We start from the raw sequence: 21,756 nt of genomic DNA, 5'->3' as shown, positions 1-21,756 counted from the left end.
CACAGGGGGCAGGGATGGAGTGCCACCCAGCCACTCTTTACCCTTAGCTCTACTCCGGTCCTGCCAAAAGCCACATCCCCATTTTCTGGCCCAGCGCCTGCCCCTGCCCCGCCCTCGGCCGCTGGCCATGGCTCTGTTCCCAGCGCGGTGCCAAGGCTGTGGGTGGGGGTGGGGTTGGAGCTGCACCTGGCTGCAGGCCCGGCTGCTGGCCTCCACCGCAGTGGCTCCACTCCTGCCCCTGCCCCTGCCCCCAGCCTTGGCCCCTGGCCGCAGCTCCATCCCCAACCCTGCTCCTGGCCCCAGACCTCCCCCAAATGTGGCCCCAGCCTCGACCCCTTACCCCTGTCTGCATCCCCGTCCCCTCCCAGCCATAGCCCTGGCTTTGGGGTGGGGGTGCAGACGGGGTAAGGGGGGGGCGCGACCCTCAAAAGTTTGCAGACCACTGCTTTAAGTGCACAATTCTATGGATCCCGGCCACTATTGTGTCTGGTAATAAAATCATGTTAGTTCTGTTCTCAGAATTTAAATGTACCTTTATGAACAGAGCCCTTATAACAGATTAGGAAAGTGTACTAATACTTAAGCTTTTTCCACTCTTTTTCTTGCCTTTCTTAATTCCACGCCCTTTGTGGATTTCACCTTTCACAAAAGTCAAAGCTGACATTGTTACCTCCACCCAGATAGGGTGAACAGGCCTGTGTGAGCTTCCCCAGAATGGGGAAGTTCTACAGAATGGATCTTGTTTCTCAGCAGTCGTACTTACGACATTCATTTGCCAGGCTCGCTCAGAAGGAGTCTGCTTACTAGCAGGTTTTGGTGATGCACAGGGATTAGGTTGAGACCATATAACTCATTTCACTTATAAATCACCTCTGACTACAAGCTTTCAGAAATGAAAAAAATAGTTTCAGCCCCATGTGTCACCTAGTCTTACATGTAATTTAATCACATTTAGTATTTTCTTTTTCTTACTTAAAACACTGCGTGTAACCATCTGAAGGGCAACATGGTTTTCTCTGTTGCACTCAATACATAACACAGCTATACAGGACAGCATGAAATACACCCGCGTCAGCAGCTCAGTGGTTCTCTGATTTTTGATTCATGTCATCACAAGTTTCAGCTGCTCAAACTGTATAGAGTACATCTGTTAATGGAAAAAGAAAAAAAAAGCTATCTTTTCCAGCCACTCTCATCGCCTAGGCCTTTGAAAGAAGTCAGTATTGGATAAGAATCTATTCCACTGCCAGTTAATAACACTGATATAAGATGCATTGAGAAACACAAAAATATATATATTCTCCTAGCTGATAGAAACTAAGAAAAACTAACACAAAGAAGGGCAGCTGTCAGACTCGGTCTCATTTACCAAGGCAACATTCGTTCCTTGTGTAATCTCTGAGTAACCAAGTTCAAGAAATTATTAGTGTTTTCAATTCTCTTTTCTTTTATTTGTCTAAGAATGAAAAGTGTCACCATCGCTCCACCTGACTGTTATAATCTTCAGTAACAGCTGTTTCTGCTGCTGCTTCTTCCTTCTGCCACTGATGAGCTCTTTGCTCCCGGAGTAGCCTCCGCTCCTCCCGCCGTTTTTGCCGGTTCTTCTGGTGCTCCTCTTGCTTGGAGTACTGAAAGCGTTGCAGAAAGAGGTCTTTAGCATATTCATAAAGCTGCATGTCCAGGAAGTTCAACACCTCTATGCGTTTCCGAGCACCTTCATCAATATCCACATTAGAGGCCCGGGTAATATTGAACTGGGTGAACGGGGAAATGAACTTAAGGTTGAATGTTCTCTCAAAGAGATACTGTGTTTTCCTCTGAAACTCTGTGAGTCCAAAAAAGGCCATGTTTTTCAGGTTGTTCTTGGCGCTTTGGAGAAGGATCATATTTCTCTCACTTTCATTCATAAAAGTCAAGTTGTAACATCCAACCAGGCTCAGGTCTGCCAGCATGCGAACCTGGCGGTTGTTAGCCAGGTTGTAACCACAATCCATGAACTCCTGCAAGCTGACTCCAGACCAGTCATCCCCCAGGTAACAGGTAGGCAGCTCATCTGGCGTTGGACTTCTTCCATCACACACGTGGAGGGAAGTTTTCCACGTTGCACCTCTCTGGACATGTTTCCATTCACTCAAATACCGTGACACTGGATCCCTCAGCATTGTGATATAATAGAAGTTCCTGCAACAATTTTTTAAAACACAGTTTTAGGATTCAGCAGCTTTTACTCTTATTAATCAGCAATTTTTATTTTTCTCTGATGAAATGCTTACTAACCCATGCCTCCCTCTTAGGGCAGGTCAACACTTAAAACACTACATCGGTGCAGCTGCACCACTTAAGTGAAAATGCTCCTACACTGATGGGAGAACTTTTCCCATCCGCATAGTCAATCCACCTGGCGCGAGGCAGTAGTTATGGTGCTGGGAGAAGCTCTCCTGCTGACATAGCACTGTCTACACTGGGGGGTAGATTGGTATAAATGTGTCACTCAGAGGTGTGGATTTTTTACACCCCTAAGCTAGATGGTTATACCTCTATAAATCCGTAGTGTAGACCTTGCCTTAACTTTTTCAAATGGACCAATGCTCTTATAAAACTTAAGCCTATAGAACATTCCTAGCAACTATGACATGTGGATAATAAAATTTACCACACCACAAGATAGTCACTTTCAAGAAGGTGGACTTAAGGACTCATTTTTATCCCTAACCCATTTATCCATCCATTCTTCATCACGGTGGTGAGGCACTTACGAGTTCTGAAAGAAGAAATAAGTAACATTAACTACCTCCAAGTGACAAACAGAGCAGCACAAAGTGCAAACCTTAACGCATGGCGAATATTGTGAACAAATTTGAAGGCAGTTTGTTTTTTGTGATTAATTTTTTTATGAATTTTCATCCATTTGTGATTAAGGAGATATGCTAGAAAACAAGCTGCAAACAGAAGAGGGATTTTTTTTTTATTTCAAGGAGAAGGAGATTCTAACCACAACCAATTGTGCAGTGTTCTTCAATTTACAGAGACCGTGACAAATCCAACTGTACTTAATACACTCTTTTTATATGCTGGTATTTAGCAATATCGGAATCAATGGGAGAAGATACTCACAATGGTTCAAAGATAAAACAGAGACAGAGTGAAACAGTTGTTGTGTCCTTTGAGGATTTACTGTGGTGAGGATTACAGACCACAAAGATGTGAATTCTCTCCCTACTCTTCTATATAATGAGAAAATATTAATCCTGTCACCTGTCTTCTGGACTGAGACACTATGGCTGTCTACAGCACATGGTTAGAATAAATGAGAAGCCTGGACAATACCAACTGGATGCTGCAACTGCTGTAAATAATGCAATGTGAAAGATTTTGGCATGACCTGCCAATTTGAAAATGGGTCATTAAATGGGTTACATTGAGGCCAATGACAGGACTAAAATCCATTCACATGACTTAATTTGAGTTGAGAGATGGATTAAAACGAGTTATGATCATGGATACTTAAATCACTCACTGCTGATGAGTGTAAAGGTTAACATGTTCAACTGTTATCTGTCAGGAATACAAAAGAGATACTAAAATCTACCTGACATCAAACAGAACAAGAAACTGCAGACCTCAGTTTGTCAATTTATCTTTTAGTTGCCGCACTGAGAGTTTCTACATCTAGTTATGGCAATGTGAAAAGGACTGAAATTGAGTATGGCTAAACAATCTTTCATGTAACACATTTACTGTTGAAGATTTTATTCAATAACAACATAACCTAAATTATAGGGTGATATAAAAATAAGACAAAACCAAAATACTTCATAACTTTTTGTCAGCTGGAATAGGAATTAAAAATCCACGAGTAAAATTAATACAGATAGCATGGTACAAAGATAGGTGTTTGCATGACTCATCTGGCTCTGGCTCTGAACAATACATTAATAAATTATGAGTCTCCAACATCTGATCCACTGAAATTACCCTAAGTTTTCTTCAGACAACCATGATCTCAAAATGCTTTTTATGGAACCTACCCAACACTGAGAAAAACAAATAGTGGGGGAGACACACTGTGCTGAAACAATGAACACTTTGAGAGTTCACCTTTCAGAAGATCTCACTTTAGTTGAATGAAAAATCCAGAAACTATTCAGAATTGCTGGGTATAACGTCCTTCCTATCCAGATCATCACAGCATATCACCCTTTTCTAAATGCTGAATGACTCCCACTGCTTCTCCAGATGCCTTATTTATAAAACTTGGCAAATAAAAAATGCTAAAAAATGCAGGTATCCCCACCAGTTCAGAGCAATTAGAAGACAGGAGGGATCAAAACATTTTTTGCTGTCTTATTCACTCAATCAGTGACCTTCCTCAACAAGAACTATAATGTATTTTCCAGAATGACATTACAGTGTCTGAAGTGTTGATTGTGCATTGCTGCAGTATCTCTTCCTGGATTACTATCTTCTGGAAGCAGCTGCTCCTGAAATGATTTCACAGCAGAAGGAATACACATTTTTTGAACGAGCAAGAAGGGGCATGTAGTGGGCAATGTCCTTGTGTGTATTGCTATTACAATTTGGATTAGGAATTGTATGGTTTGCCTTAATGTTTGGCAAAGCTGAGGAGGGACTATATGGCATAAATAATTTGTTCTTTGTGCTGGTACCCAGTTCCATACTATCGAACAGCAGTTTGATCATGCTCTACCAGGGTACTTATACAGGTCCTGTCATCATAGTTCCTGAGCATCCCATGACCATTCATGAATGGATATTCCCAGATACGTCCACTTTGACTACAATACCTATAAACTAGGAAGTAGTAGAAATTATTTCCCTTGATCTGCAGTTATACTTGACTGTAGAGGAATTTGGCTTTCAAGGGCTGTTAGAAAATATTGAGCAATGCTTTTCCTTCTTAAGAAAAATGTTCTTCTTCACTATCACTCTGCTTTGTGTTTATGAGAACAGATTAAGACATGCTTTCAGGCAAGCAGACAGAGTTTTGCATATGTTACATGTGAGACCTGGAGAAGCAGCCAAACTATTGCATATCCTTCTCTGCCTTTCAACAGCTTTGAGCATAAAAAAATTGTATTTCAGCTTCTGGGCTTGGGATCAGCATTTTGCAACTGCTACCAGTATCACTAAGCAAACATACTGGCTGCAACACTAACGAAAACAGCTGTGCTCAAAGTGGCTGAAACACATAATGCTGAGAACACTCAAAGGCAGCTGGAATGTCTGGCTAACATTTGGATCACCTCACGGGGCTTATACATGGCTTCTTCCTCATAGTGTTGCTGTCCTTCCCTGGGATAGTATTGGATATTAATGTATATGTTAAAATATTGCTATTGATGGGAACTTATGCCTTTAATAATGTTTTGGCCTTTCCTCACCAACCTATGGCATTTTAATTCCAGTGTGCCTCGGGGCAATGACAACCAGTAAAAGTAAACCTTCCAGGGCAGAAATCATTTCCATCTCATTACTGGCTGTGCAGATGTATTTGCTGTTCTGTAATGGAATATAAGCTGAAAAGCAGAATCTGAAACAAATACAGTGAAATCAATGTGGAAATGCCTTAGTATGATTTAAGCAAATTTCCTTGTGACTAGCCAAGAAACTTTCTTCCTTTACTATAAAAAGAAAAGGAGTACTAGTGGCACCTTAGAGACTAACCAATTTATTTGAGCATAAGCGTTCGTGACTATAGCTCACTTCATCGGATGCTGTAGCTCACGAAAGCTTATGCTCAAATAAATTGGTTAGTCTCTAAGGTGCCACTAGTACTCCTTTTCTTTTTGCAAGTACAGACTAACACGGCTGCTACTCTGAAACCTTCCTTTACTATATTTACTGTATGATTATTGAGCTTTTCAGTAGTCTGTCAAAACTAAGGCCTTGTCTACACTACAGGGGAAATTCGATCTAAGCTTCGCAATTGAGTTACGTGAATAGCGTAACTCAAATTGACGTAGCTTAGATCTACTTACCGCAGGGTCCACGCTATGCGATGCTGATGGGAGATGCGGTGGCGTACAGGAGTTGACAGGAGAGTGATTGGCGGTCGATTTAGTAGGTCTTCACTAAACCCGCTAAATTGACCACCGATGCAGCGACTGCCACTCGTTGATCCCCCGTTAAGTGTAGATAAGCCCAAAGATACTCTTTCTCTCAGTCTGTCTTTTATGAATTTAGTTTGTGGGGGGTCTGTTTACATTGCAATCAGGAGATGTGATTGCAGCATTCGATAAAAGCTTGTTTGAATAGCAACAGCAATGAGGCTGTGGTAGCAGTGGTGGCTGCATGGGCTAGCTCTCTTCGTCCAGGAGCCTGGGTACATAATTGAAGGGCCACCGCCTATGATGCCACGGCTTCACTGCAATTGTTACTTGAGCTAGCCTTGATTTACCAATCTCAAAGCTAGTTCAGGAACGGCTACAAAGGCTGAAATCGCTCCTCCTAATTGCAGTGTAAACATGCCCTCTGCAAGAAGACAGACTGTCAGTCCTGCACAGCTAAATCCTCTGTTTATCCACAAAAACAGCTCAACAGCCGGACAAGCTGTCCCACACTGCCATACTGTTGTGCCTTGGACCTGTAATGGAGCAACCATTGCTACAGGCAAGAAAGTAGTTCAGTTTCCACCTATGGGAAGCCTTTGGATCTACAGAAATGACCATCAAGGATGCCACATCATGTCAGAAGCTTAGGCCATGTCTACACTTAAAAGCCTACAGTTGCACAACTATACCAATACAGCTGTGCTGCTGTAAGATCACTCATGTAGCTGGGTTGTGCTGACAGGAGAAAGCTCTCCTATCAACATCATAAAACCAACTCAAGGAGCGGCCAACATAGCGCATCTCCCGCCAACATAGCGCTGTGGACACGAGTGCCTATGCTGGCAGAACGTATGTTGCTCAGGGGTGTGTTTTTTCACACCCTTGAATAACAAAAGTTTTGCCAACATAAATGCTAGTCTAGACATGGTGTAAGTTAAGCACCCACATTTTAGGATGCTTATTTGAACTATGAACCTTTATCTTCCATCACTGGAGTCTGTATGTATTTTTGCTCTATTGATGGTCAAGTCTGATGCTTGTGTGGGTTTTTAGAATGCTCTATCATTGCAATGACACACAATGTTACCACAATGCAGTTTATGAGTGGGAGAACACAAGACTTAATGGGTATTTGGTCTGGTAGGCACTAGATCTTTAACAGCCTGAAAAGTGTTTTGTTTTTCATGCTCTCGTCTTCTACACATGCATTTCCCATGTAGGGGACAGGATACTTAGGAGTTCTATTCAAGGAGTCATCTCAGAATTCTTCTATCTTGGCAGAAGCAAGGGGCTTAGATATCCTGAGACCTGCGTAGATTTCCAGATGATTGTGCCTCTACATTAGCTCCTGTTAGAAATCCAGCTGGGTGGGAAGAGGGATCTGTTGCAGCAGAAGAAGCATTCATGTCATGGATTTGCCTGGGAGGGGAAGGAATTTTATGGTCCTAGGATATCGATACATTTTTTTAAAAACTACACTAAAACACCCCAAGTTGTACACACAAGCCTCTGGTTGTTGTGAGCCTACCCTGTCTTACTTGGAAAATTGTCTCAAAGCATTTTCAAATGTTGGTAGTTATGGCTGAAATACACAAATATTTCATAATTCTCAATACATAGTACAGGAGTGGCCAAACTTACTGACACTCCGAGCTGCACACGATAATCTTCAGAAGTTCGAGTGCCACGGCGCACCTGCTGGGGTTAGGGGCTTCAGCCCCATGGGAGGCACCTGATGCCCAGAGACCCCCCCTCTCCACTGGGCAGAAGCCAGAGGCAATGCATGGGGGGCATGTGGGGAGGTGTGATGTTATGAGTGTAATATAATACCTCATTGAAAGGTGACAGGGCCAGAAAGAGTTAATTAACTCACAAACTGACCTGACCCATGGTCGAACTTTAAAGACTGGTTAGGAAGATATGGAAATGAATAGAGCTTTGAAATGCAAGTCTGCATTGTTAGAGATAGAAGGGTAGATGTTTGTTCAGGTCTTGTGATATAAGCAAACAAGTCTTGTCTATTGCTATAGCTTTGATTCAAAGATCAAAAGAGGAATATTAACATTTATGAAGACACTTGAGTGAAATAGTATTATTGGCTATATATCTCTTTGAAGGTTGTGGTAACCTGTATCTGAACTGTTTAATGGGTAAATTATCCTGTGCTAATTGCCATGATGTTTAGGAGAAGGGAAGTTAAGCCTATTGTTTTCTCAGGTCAAGAGGCTGCTGGAAATGTATAAAAACCCTGGGACAGGATCCTTCTTCATCTCAGATCTCCTTTGGGTTTCAAGAGGGGAAAACCTTAAGCCATAAGGATTGAGATCCCCAGTCACTGACTGGAGTCACCCTGAATGTGGACATTGGACTATAACCTATGGACTATTTCTGAAAGGACTTTTGGCAACTACAAACTCATCTCTGCTATGTATCTGAACCTCAAGAATTGAATTCAAGTCTATATGTATATTGATCTTTTAACCCACACTCTGTCTCTTTTCTTTTTTTAATAAATTTTAGCTTAGTTAATAAAAATTGGCTATAAGCGTGTATTTTGGGTAGGATCTAAGTTATAATTGGACCTGGGTGTGTGGCTGATCCTTTGGGATTGGAGGAACCTTTTCTTTTATATGATGACATAAGATTTTCAGTAATCATCATCATATCTGACATGTGTGTCTGGATGGAGGCTTGAGGCTGGGTACTTTAAGGGAACTGCATTGTTTGGACTTCTAAGGAACCAGTGAGGTACTATAGAAGCTGTTTTGTGCTGTCTTGGTATATCTAAGTATTGGAATATCCACCAGCTTTTGGGGTTTGTCTGCCCTGTTCTGTTTGCAGTTCACCCTAATTGAGTGACCTCAGCTGGCTCCCACGGGCAGCATCGTTGCAGGAGGTCACATGCCTCTCCCCCCAGATTTTTGCCAGGGTTTGCTGTCCCCGCTCGGTCACATGGTGCTGTTGGACCCCTTCCCTGCACAGCAACTGCTGGAGCTGGCAAGCTTGGAGCTGTGGCCACGGAGAGAGGCAAAGGCAAACAGCTGGGGGCTGCAGGGAGAGCTCCTACTTTTGCTGCAGCCCCTCCCTGGAGAGCTAAAGCAGCGGCCCCTCCCTGCAGCTCCCAGCTGTTTGCCGCTGCCTCTCAAAGCGGAGCTAAAACCGGGGAGCTGGAGGGAGGGGCTGCTGAGGCTAAGAGGGGAGGTGTGCCTGGTGGGGGTGTGACTCAAACTGTTGGTGGGGGCAAACTTTTAAATTGTGTCCCCCCACTTTCAACAAGCACCAGTCATCTCTGGCAGAAGCTCCTAGCCCCACCACCCCACTGTACAGCAGAAGCCATGAACCCCGGCCCCCTGTCTGGTAGGCAGAGAATGGGGGGGGGGGGTGGAGGGGTTCCACGAGCCACACTTTAATGGTAAAAGAGCTGCATGCAGCTCACGAGCCTGATTTGGCCACCCTGATATAGTATCTGGTTTTGCAGTAAAGCTTGTTAACACTGGGACTGGCTCCTGGCCTAATTCCTAAAAAAAGGCACAAGAAGTGCAGAAAAAAAGTTAAACCAGGGCCCCATTTCAGTCCCTTTCTTCACCTCTTAATGAAATCTAAGAATTTAGGCTATTTTGAGCTCAGACATGCATTTGTCTCTGCTTAGTGACAACAGAATCTCCTCACTTCAAGCTTGTCCATGTAATGTGGCTACAGTCAAAAATGTTACCCACTGCTGTAGATACACAACACAGAATTATTTTCTGTCACCTTGTTTGAATCACTGCTCTCACTATGGCCTTCTCATTCTTTATTTCAGTGGACTACCACCTGAAGTGAACCAAACCTCTAAAGCAGAGAGTCTCAGCATTCAGAGCCAAACAATAAGAATGTGCTTTGATACGTTGATGAAAAGGTATTTTATTCAAGCCTTCAAAATACATGTAAAGAAATTAAGAAGGATGTGTTAAGTATGTGGGAATTTGGGAACTCTGATTCTTAAGCGTCTGATGCCTACACAAAAATATTAGAGAGACAAGGTGGGTGAGGTAATATCTGTTATTGGACCAACTTCCATTGGTGAGAGAGACAAGTTTTCAAGCCACACAGAGCTCTTCCTCAGGCTGGGAAAGGTACTCCCAGCATCACTGCAAAATGCAAGGTGGAACAGATTGTTTAGCATAAGTAGTTAGCACATATTGTCACATATTGCAGTAATAGGACAAAAAGAGGGGATTAGTAATAAGGTTGTTGTAATAAGCTATAAATCCAGTGTCTCTGTTTATTCTATGATATTTAGTGTCTTTCTGAAGAACTCTTATGTGGCTTGACAGCTTGTCTCTCTTATCAACAGAATTTGGTCCAATAAAAGATATTAGCTCACCCACCATGTCTCTCTAATATAATGGGACCGACACGGCGACAACTACTCTGCATAACACAAGAATAGTAATTAGTAATAGCTGCATAGTATCCATCTGCCAGTCTAACTTGTAACAGCTAGCATTGTCGTGATAAAATGGAAACATGCATGAATCACTTCAGCTCACTTTCAAAACAATCATCAATCCAATGCCAACCTGCCATTCATTGCAATTTATTTTCTGCAAGAAACTCACACCTTTTCCAGGATAGATACTCAGTCAAATCCCTTCCTAGAAAAACTCATGAAAGTCAATGGGTTACCACAGGGATAGCTTTGGGCCACTTCAATTATTTGGCCCTAAGATATACACATAAATGGCCGGACTACGTAACCTATACACAGGCCTGAGTAAGTAATCATGTGGAACCACACAGCCCAGAGGGAGCCCTGGGAGGGATTGTGCCTCCGGAGACATTGCAGGCATGGGGTATGGAAGTGTGTATGCTGGATCAACCTTCAAGACCAGCACAGTCCAGTCCCAGGTGTATCAAAGATGAATGCTACAAATTCTCATGTCTCCAACTGTATAAGCAGTCATATATCAGATACACTAGCATTTACATTAGAATTAACACACACCTGGAGATTCATAAGGCATTATTTCCCACTGGTGTGAAGTCCAGTATCTTTGTTAGCATTAGACAATGAAAATCATCTAACAAAACTGTAGGGAAAAATAATTTCTAGCATGAATATAACAATATGTCTTCATTTCACACCATAATAATATGAAACACTTTAAATCTTTAGTTAATGCTGCAGGACTATCATTTTAATAGACAGTATAAACTTGTTAGAAGGGCAGAGCCTGACCTTAGTGGCACAGATCACATACCAGGGCATTCTGCCTCTTGTATCATCATGGAACAGACATCACAGCTGAGTGAGATTTGATACAGAAGTGACGGATCGCCACAAAATGAGAACAAAAATGTTTTGTGTGGCTTCATGGAGTACACAGGTGCAGTAGAGGGCTGAGTGACATCTGTACTATTATCCCCTCCCTGCCCCTACCCCCTCCGCCCCCCGCATGGTGCAGCCTGCACACGACAGCTCAATCAGAAGCTCTGAACACAAGAACTGGTAAAAATGAAAGATGCTCTCTTCTCACTCACAAAGTCAGCTGGAACCTTATCGACTAGCAGCGATAAGCTGATAGCTGAGCAGCGGGGACAGCAGAGCAGCACACAGCAGGAGTTTGCCTGGGACTGGTAAGTATCCGAGTCTGTGTTTGTTTGCTTGCTGAGGAAGTATCCGAGCGTGTGTTTGCTGGGGGGGCAGTGTGAGAGCCTGAGTGAGTGTCTGATTGGCTGCTAGCCTGCAGGGGGCGGGCAGTAGGGTGTCTGTTTGTTTGCGACAGGGAAGCCTGGCTGTTTAAAAATAGCCAGAGCTTCGCGAACCAGCTGAGCGGCGGAGAACCAGCTGAGCAGCCGGGACAGCAGAGCAGCACACAGCAGGAGTTTGCCTGGGAGTTCGCCTGGAGGGAGCCCAGTGAGGCTTATGTCTTGCAAACTGCTCTGAGGAAGCTCATAGTAGGAAGGTGATATGGAAGGGGGGGGTTCAGCTGTTGTGACCTGCACTGGATGTGCCATGTTTGTCTTTCTTCCACAGGACAGAAGCGACTTTGTCTGTACAAAGTGCAAGCTGGTCTCCATATTGGAAGAGAAGATTGAAGGTCTGGAGCAACAGATAACAACCCTGCGTTGCATACGGGAAACTGAGGATTTCCTGGACGAAACTCAGGATAGGCTTCTAGGGGCACAAAGCTCTACAGATATAGAGCAGGTTGCACAGAGGAGCCAAGAGGCTAGTGAAGAAGCTTGGCAACATGTGACCTCCAGAAGAGGTAAGCGGAATGTCCGGGTTCCAGTAACACAGACACAGGTAACTAACCGCTTTCATGTTCTCTCCACAGGTATCGTTGCGGAGAGTGGACCAGATGATATGTCTGGGGCGAGAAAGCAGAAGGAGACTCTGCTGGTTGGAAGGCATGAGATGCGCTGTCCTGAGGTTGGGGGTTCCACGACCACCACCCCCAAGAGGAGAAGGCGGGTGGTGGTGGTCGGGGACTCTCTCCTCTGGGGGACTGAGTCATCTATCTGCCGCCCTGACCGGGAAAACCGAGAAGTCTGCTGCTTGCCAGGGGCTAAGATTCGTGATGTGACGGAGAGACTGCCGAGACTCATCAAGCCCTCGGATCGCTACCCCTTCCTGCTTCTCCACGTGGGCACCAATGATACTGCCAAGAATGACCTTGAGCGGATCACTGCGGACTATGTGGCTCTAGGAAGAAGAATAAAGGAGTTGGAGGCGCAAGTGGTGTTCTCGTCCATCCTCCCCGTGGAAGGAAAAGGCCTAGGTAGGGAGCGTCGAATCGTGGAAGTCAACGAATGGCTACGCAGATGGTGTCGGAGAGAAGGCTTTGGTTTCTTTGACCATGGGATGGTGTTCCATGAAGGAGGAGTGCTGGGTAGAGACGGGCTCCATCTTACGAAGAGAGGGAAGAGCATCTTTGCCAGCAGGCTGGCTAACTTAGTGAGGAGGGCTTTAAACTAGGTTCACCGGGGGAAGGAGACCAAAGCCCTGAGGTAAGTGGGAAAGCGGGATACCGGGAGGAAGCACAGGCAGGAATGTCTGTGAGGGGAGGGCTCCTGCCTCATACTGGCAATGAGGGGCGATCAACAGGTTATCTCAAGTGCTTATATACAAATGCACAAAGCCTTGGAAACAAGCAGGGAGAACTGGAGGTCCTGGTGATGTCAAGGAACTATGACGTGATCGGAATAACAGAGACTTGGTGGGATAACTCATATGACTGGAGTACTGTCATGGATGGTTATAAACTGTTCAGGAAGGACAGGCAGGGCAGAAAAGGTGGGGGAGTAGCACTGTATGTAAGGGAGCAGTATGACTGCTCAGAGCTCCGGTACGAAACTGCAGAAAAACCTGAGTGTCTCTGGATTAAGTTTAGAAGTGTGTGCAACAAGAGTGATGTAGTGGTGGGAGTCTGCTATAGACCACCGGACCAGGGGGATGAGGTGGATGAGGCTTTCTTCCGGCAGCTCACGGAAGCTACTAGATCGCATGCCCTGATTCTCATGGGTGATTTTAATTTTCCTGATATCTGCTGGGAGAGCAATACAGCGGTGCATAGACAATCCAGGAAGTTTTTGGAAAGCGTAGGGGACAATTTCCTGGTGCAAGTGCTAGAGGAGCCAACTGGGGGGGTGCTTTTCTTGACCTGCTGCTCACAAACCGGGTAGAATTAGTGGGGGAAGCAAAAGTGGATGGGAATCTGGGAGGCAGTGACCATGAGTTGGTTGAGTTCAGGATCCTGACGCAGGGAACAAAGGTAAGCAGCAGGATACGGACCCTGGACTTCAGGAAAGCAGACTTCGACTCCCTCAGGGAACGGATGGCCAGGATCCCCTGGGGGACTAACTTGAAGGGGAAAGGAGTCCAGGAGAGCTGGCTGTATTTCAAGGAATCCCTGTTGAGGTTACAGGGACAAACCATCCCGATGAGTCGAAAGAATAGTAAATATGGCAGGCGACCAACTTGGCTTAATGGTGAAATCCTAGCGGATCTTAAACATAAAAAAGAAGCTTACAAGAAGTGGAAGGTTGGACATATGACCAGGGAAGAGTATAAAAATATTGCTCGGGCATGTAGGAATGTTATCAGGAGGGCCAAATCGCACCTGGAGCTGCAGCTAGCCAGAGATGTCAAGAGTAACAAGAAGGGTTTCTTCAGGTATGTTGGCAACAAGAAGAAAGCCAAGGAATGTGTGGGCCCCTTACTGAATGAGGGAGGCAACCTAGTGACAGAGGATGTGGAAAAAGCTAATGTACTCAATGCTTTTTTTGCCTCTGTTTTCACTAACAAGGTCAGCTCCCAGACTGCTGCGCTGGGCATCACAAAATGCGGAAGAGATGGCCAGCCCTCTGTGGAGATAGAGGCGGTTAGGGACTATTTAGAAAAGCTGGACGTGCACAAGTCCATGGGGCTGGACGAGTTGCATCCAAGAGTGCTGAAGGAATTGGCGGCTGTGATTGCAGAGCCACTGGCCATTATCTTTGAAAACTCGTGGCGAACCGGGGAAGTCCCGGATGACTGGAAAAAGGCTAATGTAGTGCCAATCTTTAAAAAAGGGAAGAAGGAAGATCCTGGGAACTACAGGCCAGTCAGCCTCACCTCAGTCCCTGGAAAAATCATGGAGCAGGTCCTCAAAGAATCAATCCTGAAGCACTTACATGAGAGGAAAGTGATCAGGAACAGCCAGCATGGATTCACCAAGGGAAGGTCATGCCTGACTAATCTAATCGCCTTTTATGATGAGATTACTGGTTCTGTGGATGAAGGGAAAGCAGTGGATGTATTGTTTCTTGACTTTAGCAAAGCTTTTGACACGGTCTCCCATAGTATTCTTGTCAGCAAGTTAAGGAAGTATGGGCTGGATGAATGCACCATAAGGTGGGTAGAAAGCTGGCTAAATTGTCGGGCTCAACGGGTAGTGATCAATGGCTCCATGTCTAGTTGGCAGCCGGTATCAAGTGGAGTGCCCCAGGGGTCGGTCCTGGGGCCGGTTTTATTCAATATCTTCATAAATGATCTGGAGGATGGTGTGGATTGCACTCTCAGCAAATTTGCGGATGATACTAAACTGGGAGGAGTGGTAGATACGCTGGAGGGGAGGGATAGGATACAGAAGGACCTAGACCAATTGGAAGATTGGGCCAAAAGGAATCTGATGAGGTTCAATAAGGATAAGTGCAGGGTCCTGCACTTAGGACGGAAGAACCCAATGCACAGCTACAGACTAGGGACCGAATGGCTAGGCAGCAGTTCTGCAGAAAAGGACCTAGGGGTGACAGTGGACGAGAAGCTGGATATGAGTCAGCAGTGTGCCCTTGTTGCCAAGAAGGCCAATGGCATTTTGGGATGTATAAGTAGGGGCATAGCGAGCAGATCGAGGGACGTGATCGTTCCCCTCTATTCGACATTGGTGAGGCCTCATCTGGAGTACTGTGTCCAGTTTTGGGCCCCACACTTCAAGAAGGATGTGGATAAATTGGAGAGAGTCCAGCGAAGGGCAACAAAAATGATTAGGGGACTGGAACACATGAGTTATGAGGAGAGGCTGAGGGAGCTGGGATTGTTTAGCCTGCAGAAGAGAAGAATGAGGGGGGATTTGATAGCTGCTTTCAACTACCTGAAAGGGGGTTCCAAAGAGGATGGCTCTAGACTGTTCTCAATGGTAGCAGATGACAGAACGAGGAGTAATGGTCTCAAGTTGCAGTGGGGGAGGTTTAGATTGGATATTAGGAAAAACTTTTTCACTAAGAGGGTGGTGAAACACTGGAATGCGTTACCTAGGGAGGTGGTAGAATCTCCTTCCTTAGAGGTTTTTAAGGTCAGGCTTGACAAAGCCCTGGCTGGGATGATTTAACTGGGAATTGGTCCTGCTTTGAGCAGGGGGTTGGACTAGATGACCTTCTGGGGTCCCTTCCAACCCTGATATTCTATGATTCTATGATTCTATGACTAAGACCGATGGGCTTGTTAAACAAAAGAGCAGCAAGAGTTCACAGCAACTGAAACATAGAAGAAGGCGTAGGAGGTAGCAAAAAAGGAAAACAAAGTAATTGGAGAATGCATTATAAGTAAGGCTAAGGTGGCAGGGCTCGGGCTGAAGTTGAAGCCCCACCACCCAGGCCTGCCACCCTCACTACTTGGGGCTGAATTAGTAGAATTTTGAGGAAATCACAGAGGTTTTGTAAAATCACAGAATCCGTGACCTCTATGTCCTCTATGAGTGATTTGTAGTCTTAATGATAAGAAACTAGCAGCAAGTAGAGTGAAGAACTGGGATGACCGAAAATCCCAGGTGCATACTAAACATGTCATACCAAACATGATTTTTTTAAACAAACAAAAGGAAGTATTTCTTCACACAACGCACAGTCAACCGGTGGAACTCCTTGCCAGAGGATGTTGTCAAGGCCAAGACTATAACAGGGTTCAAAAAAGAACTAGATAAGTTCAGGGAGGATAGGTCCATCAATGGCTATTAGCCAGGATGGGCAGGGATGGTGTCCCTAGCCTCTGTTTGCCAGAAGCTGGGAATGAGCGAGAGGGAATGGATCACTTGATGATTACCTGTTCTGTTCATTGCCTCTGGGACACCTGGCATTGGCCACTATTGGAAGACAGGATACTGGCTAGATGGACCTTTCGTCTGACCCAGTATTATAGTTCTTATGTCCAGGCAGTGGTTTTTCCTGCTGGAATGGAAGGTAAAAGACCTGGTGGGGTTAATTACTCAAACTGTGACTCAACTTTTGGGGTTTTAACCCTAAAAAAGGGCCTGTTCCAATGGAGAGGTTCTGAAACCAATGTAGAAGAAACAGAGGGGGAAAACCAGAGTCACAGAATATTTCTATTAATAATGACAGAAGTAGTGTAGAGAAGCAGTTTAAGTGGTGCAAGACAAAAAAGAAGATCCTGAATTACGGGAACAAAATCCTTGTGCTTTCAGTGGTGTACTGTTGCTTTTGGAGTGGGGAAAGGAGGGCTTCTGAGTCCAGTTTGCAGGCAAGGGGGCTCTGTAGCAAAGTGTGGGGGCAGGATCAGATGCAGAAAGCCATCCCACAGTAAAGTGTCGCAACTTGTGCATAGTTGCCATAAGGAGCAGCCTGCTTTGTGTCTCCCTGTTTTGAGGTTCTTGTGGGTTCTGAATTCTAAGAAATAAAGTAGTGTTACATTGCAAACTTCCAGAATGAGTATTTTATGTTTATCTAATTTCTATGTTTGTATAGCATGAAACATACCACTTCTGGATTTAACCCAACATCCCAAAATCAGAGACAAGACCTCACAAGGAGAAAAACACTTCCCTAATTGAGACTGCCATTTTGAACCTAGTCAATCAGAGGATAAAGGACAAGGGTAAAATATACAAATTCTGACATTGTAATTCTCCTCTCAGATTGCTGTACAAGCGAAATCTGTGTCACAGATTAAAAACTCAAAAGATAATGAAGATGAATATTAGACCCACCTGATGTGCATAGATTGTCCAAGATCTACTTTCAAGAATTTGTAAATTTAATACCAATAGTGATTCTAATTCTCAGGTTGATGTGGGTGTGATGTTGCTCTCCATATGATTTTATGAAAATATGCTAATGAGTGTGAATATAATGTAACTGGATTATACTTCATGCAAAAGGTCTCTTGTAAAACATATGACCATGTCACCTGGTACTGGAATCCATCTTAAATCTGGTGCTTTTCCATTTAGAAGGAGGGGTGGGAGCCCAGAGAGACAAAAGATTCCCGCCTTGTGCCTAAGCTATATAAGGGGCGTGGAACAGAACAAAGGAGGGGTGCAGTCATGAGAAATCCCCTAGCTACCACCTGAGCTGGAACAAGGACTGTACCAGGGGAAAGGATTGAGCCCAGACTAGAAAGGAGTCTAGTCTGTGAAAGAAGCTTACTGAGGGTGAGATTTACCTGTATTCAGTTTCTTAAATGTATTAGGCTTAGACTTGCGTGTTTTGTTTTATTTTGCTTGGTAACCTACTTTTTTCTGTCTGTTATTACTTGGAACCACTTAAATCCTACTTTTTATATTTAATAAAATCACTTTTGCTTATTAATTGACCCAGAGTAAGTAATTAATACCTGTGGGAGCAAACAGTTGTGCATATGTCTCTATCAGTGTTATAGAGGGTGGACAATTTATGGGTTTACCCTGCAGAAGCTTTATACAGAGTAAAACAGATTTATTTGGGGTTTGGATCCCATTGGGAGCTGAGTGTCCGGGTGCTAGAGACAGGAGCACTTGCTAAGACGTTTTCAGTTAAGTTTGCAGCTCTGGGGGTTTTGGTCAGACCCTGGGTCTGTGTTGCAGCAGACTAGCATGTCTGACTCAACATGACAGGGTTCTGGAGGCCCAAACTGGCAGAGAAAACTGGCTCAGAGGTAGTCTCAGCACATCAGGTGACAGTCCCAAGGGGGTCTCTGTGACCGAACCCATCACAGTGGGTATGTTTATATGTAGGTTCTTTACTCAAACAATGTCATTAAGCCACTATTCACCCTTAAAAAGTCAACATATGCCAACAGTTACTGCAGATAACTCCTGTTCTTAGTGTATGACAAAAATGTAGTGCCTGAAGAACTGAGCACCCAGAACTTCCACTAGCTCCAACTGGGACTGAAACCACAGGCCCCCATTTCACTTAACACCTTTGATGTCACAGGGCCAGACCCTGCAACTGCTTCCACAAAGAGGATGCCTGTGCAAAGCACCATACGTCAAAGAGCTCAGCTGCGTGGTTCCAGTTGCCGGGTCTGGCCCATACTTCTTAACTTTCCAACTTGCCAACAGGTAACCTAAGCCATGGCAATGTTTGAAAAATGGTTGAAATGTGGAATACCCGTGTTTTGTTGCATATCACACCAGAATAAACAATGGGTTATAAACCTGGGTTTAAGCATATTTTCTAGAGTTAGTCAAAAATTTTCCAAAACAAAAAAGTGTTCCAATTTTCCATTTTTTTCAAGATAACTGGAAATTTTTAAAAATTGGCCTAATTTTGTTTTTTCTGTGTTGGTTTAGATAGAACAGGAAGGACTGGGAGTCACGCATCCTGGCTGTATTCCAGGCTTTGCAAAGGGACTGTGATCCATAAGGAAGTTCATTGTGAGGCTGCAATCTTTTACTGTCAATTGAAATGTGTTATTTAAGCATTAGGAAACAGTTAAGAGGTGTCACAAAACTTATTTCTTTGCTTTTTTTATGGAGATGTCACATCTAACCAACATTAATCTCTCTTAAATTAAGTTTTTGTTTATGAAGAAGAGCTTTGTGTAGCTCAAAAGCTTCTCTCTTTCACCAACAGAAGTTGGTACAGTAAAAGATATTACCTCAACCACCTTGTACATATCCTGGGACCAAAGTAGCTACAACAACTCTGCATATACATATCCTAGTAATGGCCAGGATTTGCAAAATTGTCAGTTTTTGATTAGCCCTTGAACTATTAAGTTGAAGTTTTATATTTGCGAAATCAGAGAAACTTCAGGAAAGCTTTACAAAACTTGCTAAGTTACCACATGACTTCTGCTCAGAGGATTAGTGTTGTACACTTCATTATACTGAATGTCAGATGAAGGAGAACCACCTTTAAAGATAATTCAGTACTAGACATCAAATAACTAAGAGGAGGTGATTTTGTCTATTCCTAAAAACAACCAAACAAACAAAAAAAAAGGCGAGAGAACCCCTGATAATAAAATGTTACACGTGTGACACTTCAGGTCACTTTTCCATTTAGAGTGGCTGATTTTTCTTTAACTTACACCAAAGGAAATTCACTGATTTCAACAGAGTTATACTGGTGTAAGTGGAAAGAGAATTGGGTAACTGTTTTATTTATATAGGGTATTGTTGTCGCTTCATATTCCTGAGAAACATAGCACCCAATTCTGTGTTAGCACCATGACCAATTGCAGCTCTGTGGTTGAATAGACTAAGATTTCCCGATCCCGCCCCGAATTGTTTTCGATCCAATACGTGCAAAAGGGTAAGACAGGATATTGATAGTTTGTTTGCGAGTGAAGATGAATGATTTGGATATATACAAATCAGGCCTTTTATTTGTCCCCTAGAGTGTAAGCTGTTTGAGGCAGGCACCATGTCCTCCTCCATGCCTGTACAATGCATAACACGTTTTGGATGCTACTGTAATGTAAATAATCATATTAATAAAAATCCATTATTATACACACCAAGTGGCCACAACATCTAGTGAGTCACCAGTGGGGCTGGAGCTCAGGACCTACCGCTCCAAAAACACAGCTGTAGTAGGGATGGGACACATCTTTTTTGACATGGTGGAATGAATTTGTTATTGTGCAGAGCTACACTGTCGCCAAATACACACTACCAATCACAAACCTCATCAAAATAGCATCACTTTTGCTACATAATCATATTTGCCTTCACTTGTCCCCCAGTGACTGTGCAAGAATAAATGTAAAGTAACACACAGTAGTGCACAGGTCTGATGCTTTGCCTTATGGGGCTGGAGCTCTGGCTATGGGAGCAAGTCCCTCTGCTGGGAATTATTTAGCATATTCATGGATATTTATTTCAGCTGCACTTCATAAGACATAGACTCTCTAGTTGGAGTGCATGACAGACCCACTACATGTCCCCAAAGATGTGATTTATGTTCATGGTTATGAAGTCTGGGTCCTGAGCTAATGACATGATCTCGTCACACATAGGTCTAATCCCAGCACACCAGGAAGGATACTCAGGTAGTGTCTGAATACCAATCTAATAAAACATCCTAACATATTGTGCAGTTTAGCTGCCTTCCTTGGTGCTGCTGTGGAGCTGTAAGAGAAGATTTTCAAACTGGGTGCCCAAAATGCATATTTAGGCATGTAAATAAAAGAGGCATGATTTTCAAAGCTGAAAGCCCCTCAGAAATCAATGCTGCTGCAGGTGCTCCAATACCTCTGAAAATCAAGCCATTTTCACATATGTGCCTAATTAAGACTTCAGACATTTAGGGTTGAATACTGTGGACATAATTCTGAGGCATATAAAATACATAAAAGGGTAAGACAGGGGATTGACAATTTACCTGAGAGTGAAGAAGACTGAACTGGAAACATACAAATCAGTCAATTTAATAGAAAAGCAAATATGCCACTTTCCATCAAAGTACCGTGATATAAATGGTTCTGAATCACATCTTGATGAGACAGAAAACTAGCAAGTCCCTCTACAGATTTGTTTCTTGTCTAAATTACATACAGCTCAATTGTTCTAAGCATCCTTTAAATTGCTAAAATGAACTAGCAATAACTAATGCAGCTAGTCTCTTGTTGACATAAATGTAAATACAGAATACATACAGAACAAAGATCTTGTATACTGAACTACTGTAACTAAGAACAAGGAGGGAGTGTTAAAAACTATGTAGTAGCTTCAGTAATTTCCCCCTCTTGCCTGGCCCTTTGTTATGCCACTGAATGGAAGGAGAGAGGAGATGGGGCTGTATTTTCCTCTCTTCCGTCTCTCCTCTCCCCAGTGCCTTCTCTCACCCTTGCATGGTGGGGAGGGGGCACCAAATCAGCCACTTTTAAGAGAGGCCTCATGGAATAAAGGAGGGATGAGCTGGGGGAGTTGACCCACAATAGCAGCGTGCACAAAAAAAGGTCTGGTACTAGAAAGGAATGGAGGTGGTGGGCGAG

General features: G+C 43.9%; 1 protein-coding gene across 1 annotated transcript in view; it reads right to left on the bottom strand.

The window, feature by feature from the left end:
• Positions 1-316: 316 nt before the first annotated feature.
• Positions 317-21,756, bottom strand: part of HS6ST3 (heparan sulfate 6-O-sulfotransferase 3) — a 538,365-nt gene continuing 516,925 nt past the window's right edge. Inside the window, 1 exon segment of the mRNA XM_073348045.1 lies at positions 317-2,181. Within this exon segment, the coding sequence (XP_073204146.1) occupies positions 1,473-2,181 (709 nt within the window). The 3' untranslated portion in view covers positions 317-1,472.

This window comes from Lepidochelys kempii, chromosome 1 (genome assembly GCF_965140265.1).
Source record: "Lepidochelys kempii isolate rLepKem1 chromosome 1, rLepKem1.hap2, whole genome shotgun sequence".
NCBI classification, from domain to species: Eukaryota; Metazoa; Chordata; order Testudines; family Cheloniidae; genus Lepidochelys; species Lepidochelys kempii.
The sequence above is the reverse complement of the archived record's forward strand: the minus strand, read 5'-3'. Positions and strand labels throughout refer to the sequence as shown.